Source organism: Quercus suber, unplaced genomic scaffold (genome assembly GCF_002906115.3).
Source record: "Quercus suber isolate HL8 unplaced genomic scaffold, Cork oak 2.0 scaffold_13, whole genome shotgun sequence".
NCBI lineage: Eukaryota > Viridiplantae > Streptophyta > Magnoliopsida > Fagales > Fagaceae > Quercus > Quercus suber.
The window spans coordinates 2,016,776-2,044,709 of record NW_027069478.1 but is presented as its reverse complement, the minus strand read 5'-3'; the positions used below and the strand labels follow the sequence as shown (position 1 = coordinate 2,044,709).

The 27,934-nt window shown below is 35.3% G+C and overlaps 4 protein-coding genes across 5 annotated transcripts; 2 read left to right on the top strand and 2 right to left on the bottom strand.

Moving 5' to 3' along the window:
• Nucleotides 1-1,492: 1,492 nt before the first annotated feature.
• LOC112017370 (uncharacterized) lies at nt 1,493-10,065 on the top strand. Its single transcript, XM_024049824.2, has 4 exons — nt 1,493-1,794; nt 2,486-2,591; nt 9,322-9,470; nt 9,589-10,065. The coding sequence occupies exons 1-4, from the start codon at nt 1,654-1,656 to the stop codon at nt 9,679-9,681; spliced, it is 489 nt and encodes a 162-aa protein (XP_023905592.1). The 5' UTR covers nt 1,493-1,653; the 3' UTR covers nt 9,682-10,065.
• A 4,498-nt stretch (nt 10,066-14,563) lies between these two features.
• On the bottom strand, nt 14,564-16,676 carry LOC136070245 (FHA domain-containing protein PS1-like). 2 transcript variants are annotated; one of them, XM_065779936.1, is made up of 4 exons: nt 16,162-16,676; nt 15,870-16,075; nt 15,689-15,760; nt 14,564-15,494 (listed from the first exon to the last, which is right to left on the bottom strand). In XM_065779936.1, exons 1-4 carry the CDS (start codon nt 16,418-16,420, stop codon nt 14,796-14,798), a joined length of 1,236 nt encoding a protein of 411 aa, XP_065636008.1. In that variant the 5' UTR covers nt 16,421-16,676; the 3' UTR covers nt 14,564-14,795. The 2 variants fall into 2 exon arrangements, with proteins under 2 accessions (XP_065636008.1, XP_065636010.1); XM_065779938.1 differs by lacking the exon at nt 15,689-15,760.
• A 1,025-nt stretch (nt 16,677-17,701) lies between these two features.
• Nucleotides 17,702-19,477, top strand: LOC112017362 (protein SENSITIVE TO PROTON RHIZOTOXICITY 1). The gene has a single exon (XM_024049818.2). It carries the CDS (start codon nt 17,753-17,755, stop codon nt 19,352-19,354), a length of 1,602 nt encoding a protein of 533 aa, XP_023905586.1. The 5' UTR covers nt 17,702-17,752; the 3' UTR covers nt 19,355-19,477.
• Nucleotides 19,478-20,355: 878 nt separating this feature from the next.
• LOC112017371 (FHA domain-containing protein PS1) lies at nt 20,356-26,598 on the bottom strand. Its single transcript, XM_024049826.2, is given in 10 exon segments — nt 20,356-20,725; nt 20,728-20,829; nt 20,832-20,874; nt 20,972-21,360; nt 21,460-21,595; nt 21,695-21,834; nt 21,837-23,418; nt 23,614-23,685; nt 23,795-24,014; nt 26,594-26,598. Coding segments are annotated over 10 exon segments (2,781 nt in total). The 3' UTR covers nt 20,356-20,633.
• Nucleotides 26,599-27,934: the final 1,336 nt, after the last annotated feature.

The window sequence follows — 27,934 nt, the reverse complement described above, 5'->3', positions numbered from 1 at the left end:
TAAAATTAAAATTGAGGAATTAATTTTTTTTATTATTAAAATGTTGACATGACATTTTTAAATGCCCAGATAAAATTTTTTTAATAATATTTTAATTGCTACGTCAGCATCATGATAGCAAGCAGGGCACTTCATCTGCCACAAAGGATATTTTCATTACTAAGATGACGGCGGTGACCAAAATGGTAATGGTTTTCAATTTTCAAGGACTAAACTAAGTGTTTCAAAAAAATAGGGAGCAAAATGAGAATTGACTCAAAATGTAAGGACCAAAAATGCATTTTTGCCTTATATATATATGTGTGTGTGTGTGTGTGTGTATATGTATATAAAAGATAAAAATCATACTTTAATATAATTTAACGCTTCTTTTGTTTCGATATTAATTATTTCTAAAAAATGAATCATTTTCTAAAAGTATTTTTTTGGAAAATTATCTCAACTTCCTAAGTTTGATAGTATTTTTTTTGGTAAACTATCTCATTTTTCTATACTAAAGTCCTTAAAGATGAGATAGAATTGTTTTCAACAATTCCCATATTACCTCTTAACTTCCTTTATTTAGTGTGACAAGAGATAGAATTGTTTTCTAGAAAATTTTAGCAGAAAACAATCTCTAAAAAGTAAGTTATATTTTCCGTTGAGCAAAGATATTTTTCTTTTGGCATATTTTTTTTATGCTACTAAACACATGAAAACGCAAAAAACTATCTTCGTAAGAGGTTTTCCACTGAAACAAATAGAATGTAAATGTACGTATGTAAAACTCCCTCCTAGACACTTGAACTTTAACCCTTACCCTCCCGTAAGAACTTATTATTGTGGAGTGACCATCACCTCATGAATGCATGGTGATGAGATTGATTATTTATTTTTTTAAGTACAACAAAAATTTTTATTAGCAATTAATTTATCCTTTTTTCTCTATGCCATTATTGTAATTATTGTCTAAATGAATGCCAATATTGTTATTATTTTCTAAATGAATAATAGAATCTTAATTTTTAAATATGGTATAAAATCTTATCATTTTCATATAATTTCCTAATTATTTTCCCCTTACCAAAAAATAAAATAAAATAAAAGTCATGTCTATTTTAGTATAAGAAATTTTTTTTTTCTATTTTACATATTTACTTTCAAAACATTTTATATTAAAAATTATATATTTTATACTCCATTTCATTAAAATATTAATTTTTCTCGATTTTTTTATCATCTTTTTCTTCACACGCAATAACCACCATCTATTTTTTTCTTTCATCATCGAGATACATAAAAAAATAAAATTAAAAATTAAAAAAAAAACTAAATGCAAAATGCAAAATAAATAATAATAAATTTGTAAATTTATACAATTATACACTAATTGATATAGATTATTTATAGTTAAAATTATGTAAATTTTATATTTTTATTTATTTATTATATACTCACTGTTGTTAGTGCTCCAGAATTGAAAAATAGTAAATTACATTACGCCACTTTTAGAATAATTATGGCAATCTCAAGTGAGGACCCAAATCTCAAGTATCCAACAACTCTCTCTCTCTCTCTCTCTCTCTCTCTCTAACAGATTAGCACTATCTCACAGTCTGAGGGGTTTCGGGTTTTGGGTTTTGGATCTGAATCTGATAGGAATAGTTGAAAACAATGGAGGACTTGAAATCAGCTATGGAGGAGCACATGGAACAAATGGCGGATCTCGTTCAGAAATTCTCCGCCGAGCTCCGCACTGGTTTGCGTCCAGCCTACGACAACTTCGTTGGGTTCTTCCACGCCATTGATTGGAAGGTACCCAGATCTGAAAAAGACCCTCTTTTTGCAAATTTTACTGTTTCTGTATTAACTTAGAGAATTTTATGAGTTGGGGATGTTTGAATTTTGCTAAATGCATGATACCCATTTGGTGAAAATGTGTATAAACAAAAACCCTCTTTTTCTTTTCCTGTTTTGGGTAGTTATGATTATCATGTTCCAATTGAAAAATGTACAAATTGCTTAATTTATGTTATAATTTAAGAGATGCATGGTGATTTATCATGTCAGTGAGTGTGTCTTGCATTAGTACATGATGAATTTAATCATTTAATCATTATTCTAACAACCCCATCATGTGTGTGACGTTTTAAATGGGGCTCAACACATTGGTTTTTAACATTATAAATGGGAGCTAGAGCGGAGACAAGGATCGAACTCAGGATCATTTTGCTTTGATAGCTTGATAAAATTTCCAATTGTTCCAAAACCTTCAGGTGTTAAGAAATGTTGAATTTAATCATTTAACCATTATTCTAATAATTTTACTTGTTTCATTCATGTTCCGACTGTTTGATATCTCTTCAAAATGATTTTTGTGTATGCTTATTATATGATTTGTAATTTATAAGAAGGCTTTACTTTAAAAAATAAAAAAATTAAGGAGCTTGCAAGAGTCATGGATCCCACTTCTTATGATTCTTTGATGTTCTATTGCTTTTGACAGGAACCTTGGTTAATGGGCTTAATGGGGTTCCATGTTGTATTGTTGCTGTTAACGATCTTCTCAAGGAAGAACGTCAACTTCCAGATGTGCTTGTTCCTTCTTGCATGTAGGTTTATTGCTTTCATATTCTGATTTTAAGTTGCTTCTCATTGTTTATAAGGTGTATGATCCAAAACTGCCTTGATAACATGGTAAAATACATGAATCTAATGCAAACACTCCACATTAGTTAGCAATGTCCTAGTTGTCATCAAAGAAAATATTGGAGTCATTTGACAGCTATATTACATACATAACATATAATCCACCAATTTCTTGTAGATTCGATGGCCGAGGAAATAATTAAAGCATAGGATGTTTACCATCTAAGAAATGTTGTTGTTTTCAAAAGCCAGTTTTTTTAGTCCTTCTGTGAACACAAAAGTAACATAAACTTCATGCAAGAGAACCTCTTCCATCTGAGATTAACATTTGAGTTTCTTAAAGTATTCAACAAAAGTATATGTTGTGCATTGTGCCATCTTGTATTGAAATACCAATGAACTCAACTTCCTTGAATTAAACTTTTTATTTCTCTGATTACCTATTAAAAAAAAAAAATGAACTCAACTTACACAAGAGTGCAGAATGAACGAGCAATATTATGAAATATGTCCACTGAACTCCAGTACTCTCGTAAGTATAGGATTTTGAAATTATTTTTATTCTTATGATTCGGTGATACACCATAGGAATCTTTTTTTTTTTTTTGATAAATAATGGAATTGTATTAAAAAAAAACCAGGTACACCGGGGGTACATGAAAAACAGAACATCAAAAACTTAAATTACAAAGATCAAGCATTTCCAAAAAATTAGAACAAGGAAAAAGATTAAAGGACGAACTCCACTCCAACAAGATGTGAAGAAGGAATCCAACACACAAGGTTGGAATGCATCTACCTTAGAGAGGAAAAATAAGGATAGAACCTAGAAGTCAAAACCTAGGCTTACTGGAGTCAACACCAAGCACAAGAAATACCACTAGGAGTTGGCACCAAACCATGGTGACAATTTTAATAGAAACTTGTATTCATTAAAATAATTTTCCTTTGAAAGGAGTACATTACTTTACTCATATAAGAGCACTAAACCCTAATTCTAACTGTCATAGGAAACCCTAATAACTTATTACAAAAATATCCTAGACTATAAATAAAAATACTAATTGGCCTAATTAAATGCTAGGACCTTAAAATCAAAAGAAAATGGACTAAAAATACAAATGACTTGCAAAATTAAATAATACTAAATGAAAATATTATCTCTTTGAGCCTCTTGCATTGGCACAACTTTGAGTTATGGGGTAGTGTTATGCCCATGTGCAAATGATCTCCAGTGATGGAGGAAACTACTGTGCCACAAATTTAGTCATTTATCCACTAATGTCTTTATCCTTTTTATTCTTTTGTTAGTGCGGGATCATGTTTTCTTTTGCTTGTCTTGACTTGAATTTCATCTTCATTTTAAATTAAGTTGTAGCCTTTCTCAATCTGTACCCGTTGACCTCATAGCATCGTTAACTCAACAGTACAGATTTTCTAGGGATGTAGCAGCAGCAACCCATAATTCTTGTAAATTGTTTGATAATTCCTGATATGTGCCAAACAAATTTTTTTTGGCATTTTTTTTTTTTTTGATAAGTAATAAGTTTTATTGATATCAAAAAGGAACACCCTAGTACACAAGGAGTGTACAACGGGTCAATAAATCAAATACAAAAATTGCAAGAATCTAGGAAATCAATAAAAGAAGGGAATGATTGTTTTTGCAAAGCAAACAACCAATCCAAAAAAGTTCTAAAAAAGAATAGCTTGAGGTCTGGAACAGAATCCTCAATATCTTCAAAACATCTACTATTTCTCTCCCTCCAAAGACACCTCATTAAGCAATGAGGAACAATGGACCATATATAACCATTTCAATGATGACCAAAGCTGCCTTGGCAACACTCTAACGGCCCCAAAACAGTATGCGGCATAACCCAAGTTACTCCAAATAAACCCAAAACCATAGACCATAGATCCATAGCAATGGGACAATCAAGGAAGAGATGCTCAACTGATTCACCATTACTCTTGTACATGTAGCACCAATCCAAAATCCACACCTTCCTTTTTTGTAGATTATCAATCGTCAAGCATTTCCCTAAGACAACAGTCCAAACAAAGAAAGCTACTCTAGAGGGAATCTTCTGCTTCCAAATACTTCTCCAAGGAAAACCGTAGATAGTAGGGCCAACTAAAATTCTATAATAATCATTAACCATGAACCCCTTATCTTTGTTAGGTATCCAACACATCTCATCCTCACCAAACCCCCTCATTGAAGAGCCATATATGGTTTCCATGAAGCCTGACATAGTCACATAGCCTCTAATTCCCGTGCGTGCACACCCCTAAAGAAGCTCACATCCCAAAAGAGGACTCCATTGGAGGACTTCATAAGCTCAGCCGAACTAGCCTCCTTATTCGTGCAAAATCTGAACAAGTCAGGATAGCTAACAGCAAGAGATGTCTCTCCACACCAATGGCCTTGCCAAAACTTCACCCTAGACCCTTCACCAATATCATACAGAATATGGCGTGAGAAAGAAGGCCATCCCTGACTGATACTTTTCCATAAACCAACACCATAAGGACCATTCACAGATTTGGTACACCTCCAAAGGGCATCCTTCTCAATCCCAAATCTCCATAGCCACTTCCCCAATAAAGCTTCATTGAAAAGTCTTATTTTCCTTATCCCTAAGCCACCCAAAGAAATAGGAGCATAGAAAATAGCCCATTTAACCAAATGAATTTTAGGTTCATCACCAAAACCGCCCCATAAGAAATTCCGCTGAAGCTTCTCAATTCAGTTAGCCACACTAGCAGATATAGGAAATAAAGATAGAAAATAAGTGGGTAAATTAGATAGGGTGCTTTTGATTAGAGTGACTCTACCGCCCTTGGATAAATACAAGCGTTTCCAACCCACCAATCTCTTCTCCATTTTCTCCAAAATCGGATTTCATATAGTCTTATCCTTGAATTTAGCACCCAAAAGAAGACCCAGACATTCATTGGAAGAGTATCCTGCTTGCAGCCAAGAACATTCAACAATAAGTCAATATTATGCACTACTCCAACCGGAACCAATTCTGACTTGCCCATATTTATCTTTAGACCCGACACCACCTCAAACCAAATAAGAAACATACAGATAATCAAAATCTGCTCTAGATCAGCATTACAAAAAATTAGAGTGTCGTCCACAAAAAGTAGATGAGACACCGCCAAGGATCTTCCCTCCAAGTTACCCACGCTAAATCTTGACATGCGTCCTTCATGAACTACTTTATTCAACATTCTTCCAAGAGCTTCAATCGCCAAAACAAACAACAATGGAGGCAATGGATCACCTTGTCTCAAACCTTTGGAGCTACCAAAAAACCTACAAGGAGAGCCATTAATCAAAATAGAGAAACGGACTATAGATAGACAAAAGAAAATCCATTGTCTCCACTTGGTAGAAAACCCACTTCTTTCTAACATGTGCAAAAGAAAACTCTAGTTTACATGGTCAAAAGCCTTCTCAACATAGTTTACAAATCAGCCCCAGCACCCCAAACTTCAATCTACTATCAAGATATTCATTAGCAATAAGAACAAAGTCAAGGATTTGTCTGTTTCTCACAAAAGCATTTTGAGATGCTACGATTATATTCCCCATAACCATGCGAAGTCGGTTAGCCAAGACTTTAGCAATAATTTTATAAACACCCCCCCCCCCCCAACAACACTAATGGGCCGAAAATCCCTAATCTCACTTGCTGCATGTCTTTTAGGGATGAGAGTAATAAAAATTGCGTTTAAACTTTTCTCAAACTGACCTTTAGCAAAAAAATGATAAAATACAACCATAAGATCAGGTTTAACAATCCCCCAACAAGCTTGGAAAAAAGCCATTGGGAAGCCATCTAGTCTAGGAGATTTATCACCATGAAAACTCTGAACGACATCAAAAATTTCTGCCTCTTCAAAAGGTCTCTCTAACCAATCCACATTATCGCCGAATATCATTGGAAAAACCAACACATCTGGAAATGGTCAATCAACCTGCTGCTCAAAATACAAATTCATGAAGAATTGAGTAATGCAATCTACAATCATACCCTGATCAGAAGATAAGGTACCTCTAACCATTTGGCTTTCAATACCATTATTTTTTTGTTAGAATTAGCCATTCTATGAAAGAATCTGGTATTGGCGTCCCCTTCCTTCAAGTGCAACACGCTAGACTTTTGTCTCCAACTAATCTCTTCTAAAAGAGTCAACTTTTCAATATCTGTACAAAGATTAACTTGTTCTAAACTCTCCTCAGCTGTTAATCTATGGGTCTTCTCTTTAGCATCCAAAACATTCAACTTGCTCCAAAGGTCCTGTTTCTTATATGTGACATTGCCAAACTCTGCCTCGTTCCACTTTTTTAAATCCAACTTCATGGCAGCCAACTTCTTAGCTAGTATAAAACTTGGGGTTCCTTGGAACAAATAGTATGCCCACCACGTCTTCACTTTGTCGACAAAATTTTCCACCCTCAACCACATATTTTCGAAACGGAAAGGAATTCTACCTCTTCGCTGACTCCCACCATCCAACAAAATAGGAAAATGGTCTGAAAGTACTCTAGACATCCTTTTTTGTGTAAACTATGTGAAGTGATCTGCCAAGAGCGGGGAGAAAAGGAACCGATCTAGTCAAGAAGCTGAGGATGTATTGGACCAGGTGTAAAGGCCCCCTCTCATAGGTATGTCCATCAACCCATGAAGAGAGATAAAGTCAGAAAATCCATACATAGCCCNAAAATCCAGGGGGGATAAAACAACATCAAAACAGCCAACCCACCCCCCCAGCGCAGCGCCCCCCCCAACCCCCCCCCCACCCCCCGCGCGCGCGCGCGCGTATAGACTAAGTTTCCCAGACTTTAAAAGAAGGAATGAAAAAAGAAATTGCTATCCATGTCAAAGCCTCATGAAAAATCAAACGTATTATGACAATGACATTCCATAATTATTGGGGAAAGTTAAATTTGAAGATCTATAGTAATGAAAGAGAGCCTTTTGAATAACATAATTCAAGTGGTGGACAGTGGAAAGTATTTGTCAAGGATTGTAACATACATTATAATAATAAGGAAGATTTAAAATGAAAGAAAATGCACCATAATTAAATGCATTCATAAACACAATCTGTGATTTAATAGTTTAATAAGATTCAATAATTTCGATAGCTTCGTTGGCACATCCCTAGAGGGTTTGGAAGATCAAGCAACAGAATTTTTATTGGCTGTTGAACAAGAAAACATGTGGCTTAAGAAGTTTGGGGGTGAAAGGTTTAAGAGAGTTGAAGGGGTTGTTCAGTTCTATTAATTATGGTTCTACCTCTGCTAGGCGAAGTGGTATTAATAGGGATCGGGTTCTCTCTGTTGCTCAATGAACTTGAGGGGGGGCGCTGCGCTGGGGGGTTGGGTTGGCTGTTTTGATGTTGTTTTATCCTCCATGGATTTTAAAATTATAAAACATTATCATCTACCATCTACTTGATTATGTAAATTTGAACTCTGAAAGAGGCAGAAGGTGCTTTTCTTTATAGCCATTATTAAAACTATCCTTAGCCTTTGTTGCAATATGCCTCAAATGTTTGGAACATTTTCTCATCTACATGGCACAGGTGCCTTTTTTTTTTTTTTTTTGTTTGATTGGAAAGTTTACACACAGTCACACACACCTGGTGGGTTTTGAACCCATGACCTCACCCTCTACCTTGCTCTTACAAGTACTTGTGATAAATCTCTTTATAGGAAAATTCAAATGGCTCTTCTATGGAAAGGTTTCCTACATTATAAAAAAATTAAAGAAAATCTCTTTATTGGTGTCCCGGTGAGACATTCTCTACTATTCCAAAAGCAGGTCATTGCATTCATAGATTAATGTGATTATTGATCTTTATTTTGTTTGGAAAGTTTATGGAGACTACTTATGGTGCGGCCTGCAATAATGTGGTTTTCAGATTGTTTTTTATTTATTACCTGGGCATAGTCATTACATTTTCTTGATTGATATTTATTTATCCATCATGTCCTAGGTTTCTTTTGTGAGTCGATTGTGCTTTTTCCCTCAAAAGTTTCTAGTTGTACTGTGATGTGTGTGAAGAATTGTACAATGTCTTGATAAGTCACCATTATCAGGTGCCATTATGCTTGCATGTTGCAAATGAGTGGAAAGTCAAGTGGGTAAGTGAAAGCTACTAAAACAGTGGAACTGGAAATACGCAGACATACACATAAGAAACACATTGTTGTCCTCCCCCACACCCTCCCCCTCTTTTTTTATAGGTAATAATGTAATATTTGTTAATGAAACACATTGTTGTCCCCCACGTTCACATTTCTGCACATAATAAGAATTTTTATGGTTTAATTCTTTTTTCTTTTTTTTTCTTTTTTTAATTCTCTTTGTAGCAATGTACCGATCAATTGAAATTTGGAATAGCTACCAAATAAGAATACCTAGCATTAAGTCACTATTTTCAGGTGCCATTGTGCTTGTATCATGTTGCAAATGAGTGGAGAGTCAAGTGAAACCACTAGAACACTGTGGAACTGAAAATACAGACACACACATAAGAAATACATTGTTGTCCTTTCCACGTTCACATTTGTTTGCACACACGTGACAAGAAGTTTTATGCTTCCATTTACCGCTCATCTTTTATTCTCTTTGATAAAATTATATAAGTCATGATTTGGTGCAGTGGCTGGTGTATATTTTGCTGAGAATTTCAATAGATTACTGAGTGAAAACTGGAAGAGCTTTGCCGGCCAAAATTATTTTGATCCGAGTGGAGTTTTTCTCTCAGCATTATGGTCTGGTCCTCTTCTTGTCATTGCAATCCTAATTTTGGTCAGTGTCCATCATTTTGCAATCAAATTATTCCTTAAATATCTACTGCTGCTGCTGCTGCTTCTTCTGCTTCTTTTTTCTAAGTTGTGCTTATTCTAACCCTATGTTTTCTTCGCAGGTAAACACACTCTTTTCCTTATGTTACCTGATTGTTAGATGGAAAAAAGCTGAACTCAGACATCGTGCAAGAGTTGCTCGTAAGCAGGATTGATTTCCTGTTGCTGTATTGCTGATTGAAGTACCCTCCACTCTTAATTTGTGATGTAAATCCACTGGGATTTCCCTGTTGTAATAGGGCCTATATATAGCAGCATCTTTAAATTCAAGAGTTGCTTTACTTTGGGTTACTCTTTTGCTTTCCAGGTTTTGAACGGTGTAAAAATGCCCACAAACCTTGTATACCATTTTGTTTCCTTCGTTATAGCATTTTCTTGATTTAATTCAGCTCTTTATGCTAGTGAGCACATTCATGAGCCATGTACTTGTCATTGTTGCTGCGGCTGTTGTATCTAGACTTGAAGGCGATCTATTTTGGTCTGTATGCTGTTTTGGGTCGTATTTTTTAATAAGCCAAAGTTTCGTGTTTTCATTTTAAGATTTATTTGTTGTAATTTCAGAGTTGTCAAAAAATACGTAACACTTAACAAGTACAAATGTGTTATCAATAAGTCTCCTTTTGTTTTGATGTAAAATGTATCATGTTAGAAGATGTTTTAGTTTAAAACATTTTTAAAAAAAAAAAAAAAAAATTACTTGCGTATTTAGTTGAGATCTTAAAAATATTTTAAAAATAAAATGTTCATGCTTTGGGCGCATATAGAAAATTCACTAAACAGAGGGGGAGGGTGTTCCCCTAATCTTCTTACATTCCATACTGCCATGAAAGTATGAAACATGGCCCAATTTCCGCCTCTCTTCGCAACTGGCGCACTCATCCAATCAAACTGCCATGAACCATGACACGGAGAGAAATCCTCATTTTTCGTACCATTGCTTTCTGCCCCACAGTGTAGAAAGTATATGTTGTTTCAAAAGCTCCAAGTCAACATGTTTCCAAGTCCAATGAAAAAGTGACATGCGTACCAAAGAAAACACATCAACACTTCAGCCTTTTATACAACCAAAAGATAAATTTGTTCTTAAAAATTTGAAATCCCGCCATACTCTTTTTCTTCTCTCTGAAATCTCATTTCTCCAAAATTAAATTTCTCTCTCCTAGTTTTTTCTCCCTGGAACTTGAATCTTATTTATTCCAAATTTTCAATTCAAATCTCCGCCATGCTTTTACACACATTCCTTTTCACTCCAAACCAGCACCACCCAATTACGTTGTCACACCACTTATCCTCGCTTTCTTTCTTTGACCCTCCCCTCCACTGCACCACTGCAATACCTAAGTATCCTTGGTCCAACAACCATAAAGAGCCACCCCCATCTCATATTTCACACTAACATTATTGTTATTATTTTTTTTATTTTTTTATTTTTTTTCTGTTTGCAACTGAGAGAACTAAGGAAATCAACATCCAAGTGCAGTGTAGCATTGTAGGTGAGTTCCTTTCATTTTTTTTTTTTTTTCAATTTCAAACCTATTTTATTTCCTAGGTCTATTTGCTGCTTATGCCTATTTTTGTTTGTAATATTAGGTATATTACAAAGACAAGCACCAATCTCACGCACAATTCCATCCCTAATATTAGGTAATATTAGGTATATTATAAAGACCCCAATTTCAACAAACTTCAGTAGTTCCAGCTTTGGTCATCTAAAGAAGAGGCAATCTTTTCGTTGTGTTGAGTTTAAACTTTAAAACTTGTACCAAAGAAATGTAAGACAAGTGCCATGTATAATACAAATGCTTATGTTTTACAAAAGATATAATAGGGATAGTTTAAAAATATAGTTGGAGGATCTTCCAAATTTCCTTGTAAGTACATACTGGATGAAATTTATCATTAGAATCAATAAATTATTTGTTCAACAATAGTACAAAAATGGGCTACACCTTTGCAAAAGAAGGCTTATAAGCCAAAATATAATGGAAAAAGCATATCCCATTATGATAATATAGTGATGGTGGCACTGTTGCCAAGGAGGTAACTGGATAAAGGTGTTCTTGCTATGTTCATACTATCTATTGAGACCTTATTAAAAAGAAAATTCACTTACCTTTCCTCATACTGCACGGGGTGACAGTAGGTGTTGGTCATTCCTTTCATTAAAACCCCGTAAAGGTAAATGAGAGATATTATATGAACAGATATCATGCATATGGTCTTATTTTAACAAGTTCTATTTGTTTACAGAGTATAAAAATTTACTAACAATGCATCTATTGAAATCTGGAATTCTTAAAATAAAAAACCATTGTCCAAGCCTCATGCAAATCAAAACTATTTTCCTGTTTTTGAACATTACATAATGCCAAACTCTCATTTTTATATACAATACAATCTCAAATAGATAATCACCATTTAAATTTTCACCCACAAAAACGTTCAACATGCCTAAATCTCTCCTCCATCTGAATTATCCTCATTTTTAACCACAGATAGCTTACATCAAAATGATACTAAACTCCAACCCATTAGTGGATTATGAACCATCAGACTTGGCAACAAAATGTACAGTTAATCACAGTACTTGAATAGTATTCTCATATGGAAGTAGGAGGGATTGAAACAATAGATCATTAATGGCCCCTTCCACCACAATGAAAACCCATTTCCACTATGAAACTGAAATGATTTCAACCAATCTCCTTGTCCAACGCTGCTTGAAGTTCCCAGAGCATTATAATTCAGCCACAAAGCACATAACTAATTCCCTTCCCCTCCTAAAAATTTATAATTTAAAAAAAAAACAAAACAAAACAAAACAAAAAAAAAAAAAAAAACAACAAAACGAAACAAAACAAAACAAAAAAAAAAAAACCAATAAAAAAAACGAAGGGAGTGTTAGATAATCAGAGACATTGTACAAAGAGCAAAATGGGAAAAATTGAAAACTTAAAATCAAATTGAAGCAATAGCTTTAGCTACAGTACAGTTTAAGTTAAATACAAAAAATTTCAATGATAGAGCAGCAAATAGACCAAGGAAAAAATAGGTTTGAAATTTAAAAAAATAAAAATAAAAATTGAAAGGACTCACCTACACTGCACTTGGATGTTGATTTCCTTAAGCTCCATTTGAGAGTTCATAAGGGCATGGAATGGAATGATCATATGGAAATGGAAAGGAATGGAATGGAATAAAATATATTAAAGGGAAATGAATGGAAAAGAATGAAATGGAATGAAATCAAGTAACCTTGATTGGATGTTTTAATATAAAGGAATGAAAATGAATAGAATGTAAGTAATCTTGTTTGGGAGCAACATGGAAGAAATGAAATGTAATCATTTTATGACAATATTACTATTGGACTTCTATTTTAAAATAAATAGTTAAATAGATAGGGGTATTTTGAGAGTTTTAGTAAAAAAATCATTAAACTTAATTATATTCCCTCTCATTCATCCCAATTTCCGGGGAGGGGGGGGGGGGGAATGAAAATTTAAGGTTTTAATAGAATAGAGAGGAATGAGTGTTCTCTCATACCCATTTCATTTCCTCCCATTTAAACTCCCATATAAGGGAATGAGTTTTCCATTCCCTCCATTAAAACTCCCAAATAAGAGAAGGGAAAAATATTCTAAAATTATTCTTTTCATTCCTTTCCATTCCATTCCCTCCTCCCAAACGAGGCCTTAGTTCTTTCAATTGCAAACAGAAAAGAAAAAAGAAGAAGAAGAAGAAGAAGAAGAAGTTAGTGTGAAATATGAAATGGGGGTGGCTCTTTATGGTTGTTGGACCAAGGATACTTAGGTATTGTAGTGGTGCAGTGGAAGGGAGGGTGAAAGAAAGAAAGCGAGGATAAGTGGTGCGATGGCATAGTTGGGTGGTGCCAGTTTGGGGTGAAAAGGAATTTGTGTGAGAGCATGGCGGAGGTTTGAATTGAAAATTTGGGACAAATGGGATTCAAATTCCAGGGAGAAGAAACTAGAAAGAGAGAGAGAGAGAAATTTGATTTTGGAGAAATGAGATTTCAGAGAGAAGAAAGAGAGTGTGGCGGGATTTCAAAATTTTTGAGGACAAATTTGTATTTTGGTTGTATAAAAGGCTGAAGTGTTGATGTGTTTTCTTTGATACACGTCACTTCTTCATTGGACTTAGAAACACCACATGGATGTTGACTTGGAGTTTCTAAAACAACATATAATTTCTCTAAACTATGACCACATACCCACCACACCAAAGTCACAACCGATCTCCAAAATAGATTGTCATACATTATTAAAGAGAGATGGAAAGAAAAACACCTAACCTAATAATCTAGCATGGGGCCAGAGACATTATACCACCAAGTGGACTCTAAAGAGGACATCAAAGATTTAAGTAGGGGAAATTGTGATGCCCCAGAATGATATTAAATTAGTAGTGTGTGTTAAGTTCCACATTGAGTGTATACTAGCTTGATCTAAGCTTTATAAACAAATACAAAGAGACTCAATTATAATTAGACTAGTCCTTTTAGGGTATACAGTAGCTGTGACTAACATTTTTTCTTGGGCTAGAAATGTTTTAGACCCTTTTTGTTCCATATAAATGAGGCACAAATTTCACCCCTAAGTTTAGTAACAAATTCAAATAACTTTTTTTTAAAGGAAAAGTCAAATAAGTAAACTATGTAGTACTCTAATTTTCCAAATCTTTGGTGTGTTATAATTATTTCAATAGTAATTTGGTATACGCCATCTTAAAACTTGTATGAAATAGAATTTATTTACTATCAACTTTTCTATACTTCCAAATTAAACCATGAAGTTTTAAAAAATAAAAATTAAACCCTAATTTTATTTTAATGATCAACTTGAGTAACAAATTAAACCATGAAGTTTAAAAATATAAAAATTAAACCCTAATTTTATTTTAGTGTGACATTATTTGTGGCCTATTGAGTGAAACAATAGTCTTAAAAAAAACTCGAGAGAGAGAGAGAGAGAGAGAGAGAGAGAGAGAGAGAGAGAGAGAGAGAGAGAAGATTGTGGACTCTGGCTTTCTTTGTTTTCTGTACACTCTGAGAGAACTGTTACAAGAATTTCCCCAGCAAACAAAGATGAATCAGCAGATTCTATTGCAATGGGTACAGAATAAAGGCCCGATATTTCCATCACTTCATGTCTCTTCCTTGATACACTATGGTTTTTGGTTTCTTCAAGTAATTCAGCTTCTGGATTGCCCTCTTCATCAGAAGATGCATACTCCAGGCTCAGCAGCAAGTTCATTTCTTGTTCTGTTGTGCCTTTTCTTCCACTCCACCATTAGATGGTGATTGCAAAGCCAAGATAGACTGTGGGGTCTGGTTTTCTTCATTGACTTGTTGATTATTAGTCACTACAGGAATTCCCTCAACCGGCAAAGACAAGTTCTCCATCATTAGAGGTCCAGACCAATAGCTATGGTCTTTTCCCAATGAGATGTTCTCAGTTTCTTTAGGTACTTCGGCCACAGAATGCATTTCATCTTCGTTGTGAACATAAATTGGAGAACCTCTATTTTCTGAAAGCTCAAATTCCTGCTCTGAACTTATTAAGGAGCTCTCAGGCGCATCTCTTTCAGACAACACTTCCATGACAGAATGAGGTTTTGAGCTCATACTTTCTTTCTCCAATTGTTGATTTTCATTCTCTGATATAACTTCTCCCCCAACAGGAAAAGACAAGTTCACCAATTCAGCTCTAGGTTCCAAGGGCCCAGACCATAGGCCAAAGATTTCCTTCAGTTCATGATCAATTCTTGATGAGCTCTCATTTCTTCTCATTTCATCAAATACCATGTTTTCAGGCAATGGAGGTGCTGATGGTACTTCTTTCTTCGCAATAAGTTTCAACTTCTCATCAAAACATAAAGACTCTAGCTCCACCAAACTTAATTCTTGTGATTCATTTTTTCTATTTTCAACTGACAAAGAATTCTCATCCTGTAAAAGCCCAAAAAGAACATTCAAAGATAAAAGGAAAATCAGCTTCATTTTACAAAAAAAAATATCTGGCCAAGAGCCTTGTAGCTCAATAAGGAGAACCAGGGTTCAAATCCCTCATCCCCCATTGTTGTAACATACAACTATCAAAAAGAAAAGGAAAAAAAAATCTACAATCTGCAATCTAATCTCACCTGATATTCATTTTCCTCTTTTCCTTCCACTACCAATGAATCTATCTCTTCAATAGACAAAGATTTAACATCCTAAAACATCCCCAATAATTAAAAAAAAAAAAAAAAATCAAGAACAATCTTACAAACAACTTGTGGGTATTGTAAATTTGTTGCTGGTAAAAGCAAACAACTGCCTTACCTGATAAATGTCCTCTGCATTTTCGTCTTCCTTGTCTTCAAATGCCGGTGGCACAAATGGGTTTTCGGAATCATACGCGCAGCTCAAAGGAATCCAATGCAGCCTATAGACTCTGCTGGAGCCACCAACCCTCACGGTGTCACCTTCCTTGAGCTCCACGCGCACACCTGGCTCCACCTTCTTGTCAGAAACCCATGTCCCATGCACTGCAACAAAGGTCAAGACACCCATCAAGAATCAAAAACCCAATACTCAAAATCAAAGAAAGAAACAAAGATAGAGACTTATATACCTGAAGATAAGTCAATGAGAGAAAGGTGCTGGATTGAAGGGTTTGAATGGAATTGGAGGTGGAATCTGCTGATGCTGGGGTGAGTTAATGTGATATTGCAATCTGGGTGTCGTCCAACAACTAAGGTTTCTTCGTAATCTTGGGAAATGGAGGTTGGTGATGGAGGTGTGTTGACAATGAAGATGTTCTTGAGGATAGCACCGTTTTTAAGAACTGTGAAAACTGGGATTTTCATTTCTTGTTCTTTCTTTTCAGCCATGGTGGAGTTTTGGCCTTTTCTTTTCTTTCTTGGGTGAGAGAGAGATAAAGAAATTGGGGTTTGAAGAATTTGTGTGTTTTCTGGGTTTTATGCTTTCAAGAGGATCAGGGATGAAAATGGAATTTCCATTCGTGAGGATTTCCACAGAAAGAGAGATAGGATTTTACAATTGTTCTAAAATAATACAATTTATACTTGAGGAAATGGAGAGATTGGAAAGGTTTTGGAGGCTGTCGATTTCGAATATTTGAAAAGGTGACCGTTGTAATACACTTTAACGGCTACTCTTTTCTTATTTGCAATTTGCTTTAAATTGTCCTTTTTTTTTAAAAAAAAATTATTATTATTATTTTTTTAATAAGGGTCAATTGAATTTTGGTCTCTTCCCTCTCAAATATTACCATGGTTAAAGTTTGAAATTCGGTCCCTTAACTACATATATTCATAGCGTCATTATAATTTCATAATAATTTTTGTTAGATATGTGATATTTACAATATTTTCATGATAAATTTATAACAAACTTAAAGTTGCTAGCTACTATTAGTGGGAAAAAAATAATAATTTAAGTGGTAAATCCAAATAAGATCTAGTAATAGATTTCCATCAATCTTATAAAAAAATTATTTAAAAAAAAAAAAAAAAACTTGCCACCTAGAATTTGCTAGAAAAATATGTTGTGGAGGCAACATTATTCATTTTCTTCATTTTATTCAGAACTATGGTGGGTTGACACCTCACTTTATGTGAGATTTTGTTATGCCTATAGAAGATCTCAATTTTTATTGGACACAAATAAGTTCTTTTACAAGCACAACAAAGTCTCATAACATTTTCACAACAAGATAATGTGTTAACCCACCATACGTTAAAAAAAAAAAAACTGACACCCACTACAACTCAAAACAAGAGTGTTGTGACTGGTGATAGACTTTCTCATCAAAACACGCAAACTTAAATCATATTAATTTTCTCTAAAAAAGAAAAAGAAAAAAGAAAAAAATTATTAATGACAGTGTTTGGTAGGCTAATGTTGGCATGGGACCTTAAAAGGGAGGTTAAACGGGTTATTGTAGTTGCCAAGAAGACACACACACACACACACACACACACACACACACACACACACACACACACACACACACACACACACACACACACACACACACACACACTCTCTCTCTCTCTCTCNCCCCCCCCCTCCTTCAAAAAAGGGCAATCTTAATTGAGCAATATGATGGTGGCGGCAGTGTTTTTTCTTTCTGAATTTTGATTGCTATAGTCTAATTCATCACAATATTCCAACTGTGATAGGTGCAATTAGGATTGGAAATGGATCACAAAGAGATGCCATGTCCAACTGCAGACACCTGGGGAAAGTCTTTCTCTTCGGGGAATGAATTACTTAAGAATATCTCCTCCGATGACACACCTCTTACCAGTTCTCAGCGTCCTCAGCAGAAATGGGAGGATCCCTCCATGTTAGATTACAACACTAGAATTGAACCACCTTTCCAAGATTTCAAGCAACGTTCTGAAACCCAATCTTCACTTCCTTGTAACCCTAATAATCATAATAAGGTTACAGATGAAGATGTTCAGATGAATGGGACAATTCAAACAGGGAAAATCCAAGACTGGGATCCAAGAGCAATGCTAAATAATCTCAATTTCCTGGAGCAAAAGATACATCAGCTCCAGGATTTAGTGCATTTGATTGTTGGCAGGAGAAGCCTAGCATTGGGGCGACCAGATGAACTCGTAGCTCAGCAAAAGCAGCTCATCACTACTGATCTTACTTCAATTATTGTTCAGTTGATCTCTACTGCAGGTAGTCTTCTCCCATCTGTGAAGCCCCATTCCGGCACTACTCCTACTGGACAGCTTGGACAGCTTGGTGGGCTCTTCTTGCCTTCCACAGTAGGCCCGAACGGCAGTGTTCAGCCACAAAATAATGGTGGAAGCAAAGTTTCTGATCAGTCTAACCAGATGGATATAACTGTTAATTGTGGGAATGAACAGAATTACAATATGGAAGAACATGAATCAAAAGATGATGAAGATGCTGATGAAGGAGAGAACCTTCCACCTGGTTCCTATGAAATCTTACAGTTAGAAAAAGAAGAAATCCTTGCACCTCACACCCACTTTTGTACGATATGTGGGAAGGGTTTCAAGCGGGATGCAAATCTCCGGATGCACATGCGTGGTCATGGGGATGAGTACAAAACCCCAGCAGCCCTTGCAAAACCCAATAAAGAGGCCACCTCTGAACCGATGCTTATTAAGAGGTATTCCTGCCCGTATGCTGGCTGCAAGCGGAACAAGGAACACAAAAAGTTTCAGCCTCTGAAGACTATTCTATGTGTCAAAAACCATTATAAAAGGACTCATTGTGATAAAAGCTATACTTGCAGCAGATGCAATGCCAAAAAATTCTCAGTTATTGCAGACCTCAAAACTCATGAAAAGCATTGTGGCAAGGATAAATGGCTTTGTTCCTGTGGCACAACATTCTCAAGGAAAGACAAGCTTTTTGGACACATTGCTCTTTTCCAAGGACACACTCCTGCCATTCCCCTTGAAGAAACTAAAGGCCCAACTGTACCACCTGATCGAGGGGAAGGCAATGAAGCAATAAATAAGGTCAGAAGTATAAATTTCAATTTTGGCTCCAATGCTTCCAATGGGAATGAAGTACAAAATACTGCTGATGTGAAAGGAAATATTGAGGATCCAACAGGATATTTCTCGCCATTGAACTTTGATACATGGAATTTTGGTGGGTTTCATGAGTTCCCTCGACCCCCATATGAAGATTCAGAGAGTTCTTTATCTTTTCTTATACCAGGGTCATGTAATTACACTGTGCCAGGGTCCTGTAATTACACTCAGAAAACTGGGGCAGAATCAAGTTCTAATAATCCTGAGTGATGTTGATGTAACTCAAATTATACTGGCAGAAGGCTTGAAGTTCCTAGTATCTGTAATATTTTGTAAGATTGTGATCCATGTACTATTTAATTTCTTTAGCTTTAATAAATTGATTTTCTTTAATAGCTTCTCTGCTGTATATTCCAAGGCCATTTGTTTGTTCATCAAGACAAAGCAAAGAAGAAAATTACAAACTGCATGAGCAACTCTGGAAGCTGCACCTCAGGCTGCCAGAATAGGTTGAAATTTAGAGTATCATTACTACAACAAAGAACTATATTGGGACTCCCCACCCGTCCCCCCGCCCCTAAGGTGCTCGAAAACCTAGTTACATTGTAAGATGTACATAGCATCCTAGATAGATGCCAAATGCTCATAGAATATCCATTCCATAATACAGATTGGCATGACTTGTTAAATGATCTAATGTCAGATGTGTTAAAGGTTGACCAACTTATCAGTATTTTATATGATTTCCTAGTTACCCCCATTCGCTTTGTTCCCGAGAACCTTCAAGTCTAGCCAGAAAAGAAGAGCCTTTAAAAAATGTCATTCATATCCTATTTTCTTACTTTGGTTTCCGAAAATGTAATCATATCTGTTGAAGATGAAAGAAAACGAAATAGTGGAAGAAAATCTATATGGCCTATCATATGATTACCTCAACATAGTCTCTAAACGGTGAAAATTTTAAACTTCAAAATCAATTATACAAAGGAGTGATTCTGGGAGAATATTATGTGAGTACTTCCTTACAAGGCTCCAAAAATAATCATGTGACTAGCCTAAATTCCTTGATTTCCGCCAATAGAAGACAAACCAATACCAATGTATGCATAATCCAAAAACCATGCTTCAAGCCTAAAGTTGTCATACATATACTAAAAAAAAAAAAATTGGCCATACATTTACTCTGATGTTATGTTACTTCATCACCTGGACAAGTGGTTGAAGAAGAGCAAGAACTATCTATCAAGAGTAGAAGATCTGGTCCCAGAATATTACAGTCAAAATCAGTAGCATTGTTTGTAGACACCAGCAGAAAAACAATAATCCCAGGTCACAAATTTACCTAAAGAGCTCCATTTCTATAATCATTTAGTGCAAAGAATATTGTAGGTAGCAGCAGAAAAACAATAATCCCAGGTCACAAATTGACCTAAAGAGCTCCATTTCTATAATCATATAGTTCAAAGAATATTATAGGTACCAGCCGCTACTGCAATACAGGCTGAATCATCCCAAAAAGGAAACAAAGAAAAAATACAGACTGAATTGTTTATCTGACTGAATAAATCTGCCCATAATGAGAATTATGATGCAGAATGAGCTTCAAACCCTTTGCACTTTCTCCTTTGGCTGACTTCTTTAAGGGCAGCGATAATACTGCTCCCTTAAAACTATATCATCTTTGTAAGACCATGTAAGCCCTCTGGGAGAGCTATCAGCCCACAAGAACCTGTCAGAGAAGGGTTCACCAGACTCTCACGGAATTCCTGTGCTGTCTCACAGATCAAACCCTGCAAAAACAAGCAGAAAATATAAGCCCAGAGTTCATATAGTGCAAAAGGAAAGAAAGCTAGGGGAGGGAGGGCATTATATTAGCAGAGATAGTACCTCTGCCATGGCTTTGATTTTCAGTGTAACATCATCACTGAGAAGGACAAGACGTCCATCGTTCTTCATTTTCCTGTATAAAAGAGCACAGTCAAGGATGTGGTCATCTTCTGTTGGTGAAACAATTTCTGTTAAATTCCAATGGCTTGAAAATGGCATCGAGCTTGGTTTCCCAGAAGAAAACCCCATAGTGCCCTGGCTAAAACAAGATTGAGGAGTAGCAGGAGGCGTAGGAGCAATTGCCCTTGCCTCCTCAATTGAGTTCTGCACATGAATCCAACACTTTGTTTTCACCATACATTCTTCAATCCATTCCAATACCAAAGAAGCCTCTGTTCTTCTTCTGAACAGACTACCACGTCGCTTCAGACAATCCAATTCCCTTAAGACTGATTAAAAAAAATCATCAATTGTAGGAAGAAGAACTAGTTGAGTAAATATGAGATCGTGAAATTTAAATAAGAGAACTGCATAAATAATTTAGTTACCCATTCTTGGAATGATCAAATGAGTTCCCTTAAGACCCTGCAAAAGATGTAATGTCTTCCTTGACTCCTTGTTCAGAAGAGTAGCAGTGTCCACTACCATATTCCAGTTTCTCCCAGCCTCTCCATTGGAGTTGTTCTGCAAATGATGTAAAGAGCAACTTAATACCAAGGGAGTAAATTATTAAACAGATGTAACATTTAATATTAAACAACTTACAGAAGAGATGTTAGTGACCTTCTTCACCATTGTTTGAGTACTGGTGACAGAATTGCAGCTTCCCATTGCAGTGTCAGGGACTGAAGCCTCAGATCTGCTTTTGCCTGGTGACTTCCCAAGTAAAGATTGAAAGGGAACCCTATCTGATCTCCTCTTTATCCTTGTTCCAACCTAACTCGATTTCTTGAGGTTAGTCTAGCTGATTTCCGTTCTTGGAGAACTTTTGGTGTATGGTTCTGTTTGTCTAAAGAGGCAGTCATGTCATCTTCCGGATGGATACCAGGGCTGAAAGTAACCTTTGACGAGGAGGATCTGCATGACTTAGACTGCTTAGTTTCTTCTACCATAACCTTCTTTTTCAAGGACTTAACCAGAAGAGTGTTTGGGCTGAAGTTCTCCTTATCCGGAGTAAAGATTTCTTCCTCCTCATCTGAACCAGTGAAAAGAGCCTTTGAGTGCTTAATTTCTTCTACCCTACTGTTCTTGTTCAAGGACTTCACTACAAGAGTGTTTGGGGTAAAATTCTCCTTATTCGGGGTAAAGATTTCCTCTTCATCTAAACCAGTGAAAAGAGCCTTTGAAATTGAATTATTTTCTGTATTCTCCCGATTATGTGTTCCAACTTCAGCATCAATACCAGCGATGATGATCTCACTCCTACTCTCACCTGTTCGAATCAGAGGAACACTAGCAGCTTTACCTCTTCTTGACCAAATGCTACGTGAATTCAATTTTTCTTCTGATTGTAATGGGGCGCTTTCTGATATTTTTACTTCAGATAGTCCTGTTGCATTAACAACAGATTGTGGACTCTGGCTTTCTTTGTTTTCTGTACACTCTGAGAGAACTGTTACAAGAATTTCCCCAGCAAACAAAGATGAATCAGCAGATTCTATTGCAATGGGTACAGAATAAAGGCCCGATATTTCCATCACTTCATGTCTCTTCCTTGATACACTATGGTTTTTGGTTTCTTCAAGTAATTCAGCTTCTGGATTGCCCTCTTCATCAGAAGATGCATACTCCAGGCTCAGCAGCAAGTTCATTTCTTGTTCTGTTGTGCCATTTTCTTCCACTCCACCATTAGATGGTGATTGCAAAGCCAAGATAGACTGTGGGGTCTGGTTTTCTTCATTGACTTGTTGATTATTAGTCACTACAGGAATTCCCTCAACCGGCAAAGACAAGTTCTCCATCATTAGAGGTCCAGACCAATAGCTATGGTCTTTTCCCAATGAGATGTTCTCAGTTTCTTTAGGTACTTCGGCCACAGAATGCATTTCATCTTCGTTGTGAACATAAATTGGAGAACCTCTATTTTCTGAAAGCTCAAATTCCTGCTCTGAACTTATTAAGGAGCTCTCAGGCGCATCTCTTTCAGACAACACTTCCATGACAGAATGAGGTTTTGAGCTCATACTTTCTTTCTCCAATTGTTGATTTTCATTCTCTGATATAACTTCTCCCCCAACAGGAAAAGACAAGTTCACCAATTCAGCTCTAGGTTCCAAGGGCCCAGACCATAGGCCAAAGATTTCCTTCAGTTCATGATCAATTCTTGATGAGCTCTCATTTCCTTCCATTTCATCAAATACCATGTTTTCAGGCAATGGAGGTGCTGATGGTACTTCTTTCTTCGCAATAAGTTTCAACTTCTCATCAAAACATAAAGACTCTAGCTCCACCAAACTTAATTCTTGTGATTCATTTTTTCTATTTTCAACTGACAAAGAATTCTCATCCTGTAAAAGCCCAAAAAGAACATTCAAAGATAAAAGGAAAATCAGCTTCATTTTACAAGAAAAAAATATCTGGCCAAGAGCCTTGTAGCTCAATAAGGAGAACCAGGGTTCAAATCCCTCATCCCCCATTGTTGTAACATACAACTATCAAAAAGAAAAGGAAAAAAAAATCTACAATCTGCAATCTAATCTCACCTGATATTCATTTTCCTCTTTTCCTTCCACTACCAATGAATCTATCTCTTCAATAGACAAAGATTTAACATCCTAAAACATCCCCAATAATTAAAAAAAAAAAAAAAAATCAAGAACAATCTTACAAACAACTTGTGGGTATTGTAAATTTGTTGCTGGTAAAAGCAAACAACTGCCTTACCTGATAAATGTCCTCTGCATTTTCGTCTTCCTTGTCTTCAAATGCCGGTGGCACAAATGGGTTTTCGGAATCATACGCGCAGCTCAAAGGAATCCAATGCAGCCTATAGACTCTGCTGGAGCCACCAACCCTCACGGTGTCACCTTCCTTGAGCTCCACGCGCACACCTGGCTCCACCGGGGGGGGAGGGGGGAAGGGGGAGGATAGAAAACTAGAAAACCTTAAGCATCAAATAGACAATATAATTACACAGAAATCACAATCTCACTCAGAAATTTAGACTCCCAATTCACTCTCTCAATCAATTTAGAGTAAGGACTTTATTATCATTCCATTTCTTTCGACCAAATTCATTCAGTTTCTTTATGTACTTATGCTAGGATAATAAGGATCCAACCTTCTCCCAGAAACTTAGTCATGAAATCATTTCGTTGATCCTACCAATGATTACGAGCTACCCTTTTTCCATTAGAAGTCAACTTACTCACAGAAATTAAAAGCTACCCTATATATATCTCTTCTTTCTTCATTCAATTGATTAGCTTAAGTTAATATCCTAAGTATCCCCATAAAGGCTCAAACTTCAACTTGTTACTGAACTTAGTTACCAAATACTGTCATCTTTCTTCCATTTTAAGACAAATAAAAGATCCGAAACCTAATTCAAATATGGTTTGAGCTTAATTACTTAAGAGCCTCAATTTTTATCCCTTTTGTAATTCAATCAAATAACCCCAAATTTCCAAAATTCAAACATTTCAGTGAAGGAAAATCAAGGATCTCAATATTTAGCCAATACCCATGATTACAAACTAAGAGTTAAGAGCTAATTAAGAACAACTTCAAAATATTATGAACACGTACCATGATAATAAAAAAAAGCTATATGTTTTTCTCAATAGAACCCTAGAAAGAGAAGTAACTTAAAGAAAGCGTTAGAGTGAGATGCTCACCAGATTCAATATTGCTTGGATACCCTTTGTCTCCTCTGACTTGGGTTCTCAATCCATATGTTTCAAAGAGAAGAATTGAAAATGAAAATGGAACTCAGCTGAGTCTATTGTCTATATATCAGCAAAAAATTTGTGTTTACCATTTTTACCAAAAGGAAGTCTACTTGGAGTTTGTAACAAAAGTGGGGTCCACAATTTGTCAACCCCATCAATCTCAACCGTCCATTTGTTGGGTCAACATTGACCAATAGTGAACCCCATCAATCAGAGCCGTCACTTGTGGGACACACCATTAGAGGTTGGTGCAGTAAATCACAAACGTTGGTGGGTCACAACTTAGAGTTCTGATAAGATTGGTTTGTTTTTGTGTACTAGCTTTTGTTGTTTTATATAGCTAGGCTAAGAAAAATAAAAAAAGGGAATCTTTGAAGCTTGATTGGTTATGAGATGGGTCTCACACCAACTGGATGGTACTTAAATTTTTAATTTTTTTTTTTCCTCTGATTCTGAGAAACGCATGTGCAAATTTGACTTGGCTTTAAAAGTTTTTATCAAGTTGTGTTTTTTCAACTCAGGACTTAAAATATGGTATGAGATAGTTTTGTTTGGGGGAGAGTTAACTGATAGGAAGGTACCAGGAAGTTACGCCACCGCCAGGTTCTACCAAACTACTGCCTCTGTTTGCTCTTTTTATTATCAACAGATATGCATGATTTTATTTTTATATATTTTTGAAACATGAATATCTAGATATTTTTCTGTATTTGATTATTTCCGAGTACTCATATTACACACATTAAGTAATTATAAGAACATCTCTTATTGAAAATAGTCCTAAAATACTGATTAAAAGTTTTGAACTCAAAGCAGTTTACGAGGCTTGAAAATTACTCGACTTAAACACGAGTGTTTAGAATTTTTAAGTATTTGATTATTTTCAAGTCCTTGTTTTACACAGATTAAGTAATTATAGAAACGAATCTCTTTGAAACTAATTCCAAGTCCTTGTTTTGCATGTAAACTGCAAGACCACATCTTGGCCGGTTGTATGGATTATTTTTAAGAAGAAATAGGTGAGCTCTATTTCTATTATATCATATTATATATGCATAATGCAACACCTTCTCGTAGGTTCATGACAGAGGACGAAAAGAAACAAGAAATTTCTTGTTTATTACATCTTCAAAGAACTAGTATTACATGGGTGCAATCTAAACTGACAGACACGTGTTCTTATTCATTTCTTCTTGTAGGCATGTTATACAACGTAATGTTTGACTTGAGAGATTATCCTTTGAGATTGAAATACTGGGATTCGAGGAATTTGTCGTTTTCCAATCTAAAAATCAAGGATGACGAGTAGGGATATCTCAGTCATTGCCGGTACAAGTGTTATGTTTAAATCGTAAGACTCTGTTGAGTAATACTATAAAACTCCAATAATTTTACTGCCCCTACCATTGACTTTAAAAATTATGCAGAACTTTAAAGAGTCACAATTCAATTTCTTTTTGAATTTTATACGCAAATAATTGAGTATACTAAGAGACTGACTTTTCAATAAAATAAAATAAAAAATCCAAATGAGGGAGAAGTTGAGTCATAAGTATTAAATTCACTCTAAAAATGTGATAGGATTGTTACTTTTGGTACACAATTGTGTTCAAATAGTTAATCCATTTAGAAATAACTTATCTAACTTTTTGTTAAAAGTGTGCTAAAGCATATTTTTACTTTGAAATAATTTGAAAAAATGGAAAAAAAAATGAGATTTTAAAAATCTGTACATAAGAACTAAAGTTTTAAGCTAATACTAAACTCACCCTAGACAGTATCATTAAATTACGACATTTTCGAAAATTTTCTCTATGATTAACAAGATGAAGAATAGATAGTCTCATTGTGAGGACCATTGGTTTTTTTTTTTTTTTTTTTTTTTAAAGGAACTAAATAGATATAATGCATTGAAGTTTTGAACTTCTTGTATAATCATCATTTTCTTAGTTTTGTTGAACAATTGTGTGATGGAACAAGATCCTCTTCATTTTAACTTTTAACCATCATTTCAAATGGAGAAAGTTCATTTCATGATTAAAAGTTCATTTCTTTTTATTTAAATAGTATATAGATGTATACACTTTTAGATTTGTAATATTTAATTTAATTATAAAATGGTTTTACTCAAATACAAATGATATTTTGAAAGGAAATCATATTAGTATATAGACGCATACACCTTTTTTCTTTTAGTTGAATTAATTGAATGCTGCCTACGAGCTTGTCTTATTGCATTCTGATTTTGTAAAAGCTACATGGTTTGGCAGATTATGTAGATTGATTTTTTTTTTTTTGGTTAAGTTTTTTTTTTTTTTTGATGGATTTGTAGATTGATTAGTTTGGTGAGAGTATGAATAAGATATTACCTATCACGTGGTTTAGTTTAGATACTAATTAAAAACCACCAGTGGGTGTGGTACAATTGGTAGGTGACTGTTGAGGTTTCATCACATCCAGGTTCGAGTTCTCACGAGGACTGTAATTGCAATTTTTGAAGTCCCAAAAAACTAATAGAGCCTGGGTGTGTGTGGGTTCGGAGTTTCCGAGCTTCAGTTCGAGCTGGTGGTACCCATGGGCTTATCCAACTGTCTATGGGGCGTGGGAAATGACTGCTACACGCGAGTCCCCTTTTTTAGATTTAAAAAAAAAAAAAAAAAGATACTAATTAAAAATGGACTAGGGAAATTAACTCTGAACTGGCAAAATGTGTTCTTGGGGGATACAAATTTGCTTGCATTTTTCTTGATAAAATATATGTTGGGATTCGCGACTAAAATGATACTCCCAACTCCGAAGTCCCAGGAGTGATTTTTAAGATAAAAACTTTGAAAAAAAATGACTTAAAATCATTTGGATTGGGGCTCTACTCTATACTAACTCCAAAGTCCCATCAAAAAACAAAAAATATCTTAGAGTGTGTCAGAGTCAGAGGGGTTCTAGGAAGATTAGAAATAAGTTTTTTTTTTTTTTTTTTTGAAGGTGGAAAAATGGAGAGAAGTGGAGGTGGATTACTTCGTCCCTGTTATTTTATAAAGATTTATAAATTATATATATATATATATTTATTTTTTTTTTGGCTGGGAAAGAAATTTATATTCTAATAAAATAAGAAATCCGTAGACATCAAGAA

What these genes read in the sequence shown, in the direction of transcription:
- LOC112017370 (XM_024049824.2), top strand. Translation starts at nt 1,654, where the DNA reads ATGGAGGACTTGAAATCAGCTATGGAGGAGCACATGGAACAAATGGCG. An exon ending in GTGCTTGTTCCTTCTTGCAT is followed by an intron (nt 2,592 to 9,321) that starts GTAGGTTTATTG and finishes GATTTGGTGCAG; the next exon opens with TGGCTGGTGTATATTTTGCT. An exon ending in TCATTGCAATCCTAATTTTG is followed by an intron (nt 9,471 to 9,588) that starts GTCAGTGTCCAT and finishes TTTTCTTCGCAG; the next exon opens with GTAAACACACTCTTTTCCTT.
- LOC136070245 (XM_065779936.1), bottom strand. Translation starts at nt 16,420, where the DNA reads ATGGCTGAAAAGAAAGAACAAGAAATGAAAATCCCAGTTTTCACAGTT. An exon ending in TCTCATTGACTTATCTTCAG is followed by an intron (nt 16,076 to 16,161) that starts GTATATAAGTCT and finishes CCTTTGTTGCAG; the next exon opens with TGCATGGGACATGGGTTTCT. An exon ending in AAGAGGAAAATGAATATCAG is followed by an intron (nt 15,495 to 15,688) that starts GTGAGATTAGAT and finishes GGGCTTTTACAG; the next exon opens with GATGAGAATTCTTTGTCAGT.
- LOC112017362 (XM_024049818.2), top strand. Translation starts at nt 17,753, where the DNA reads ATGGATCACAAAGAGATGCCATGTCCAACTGCAGACACCTGGGGAAAG.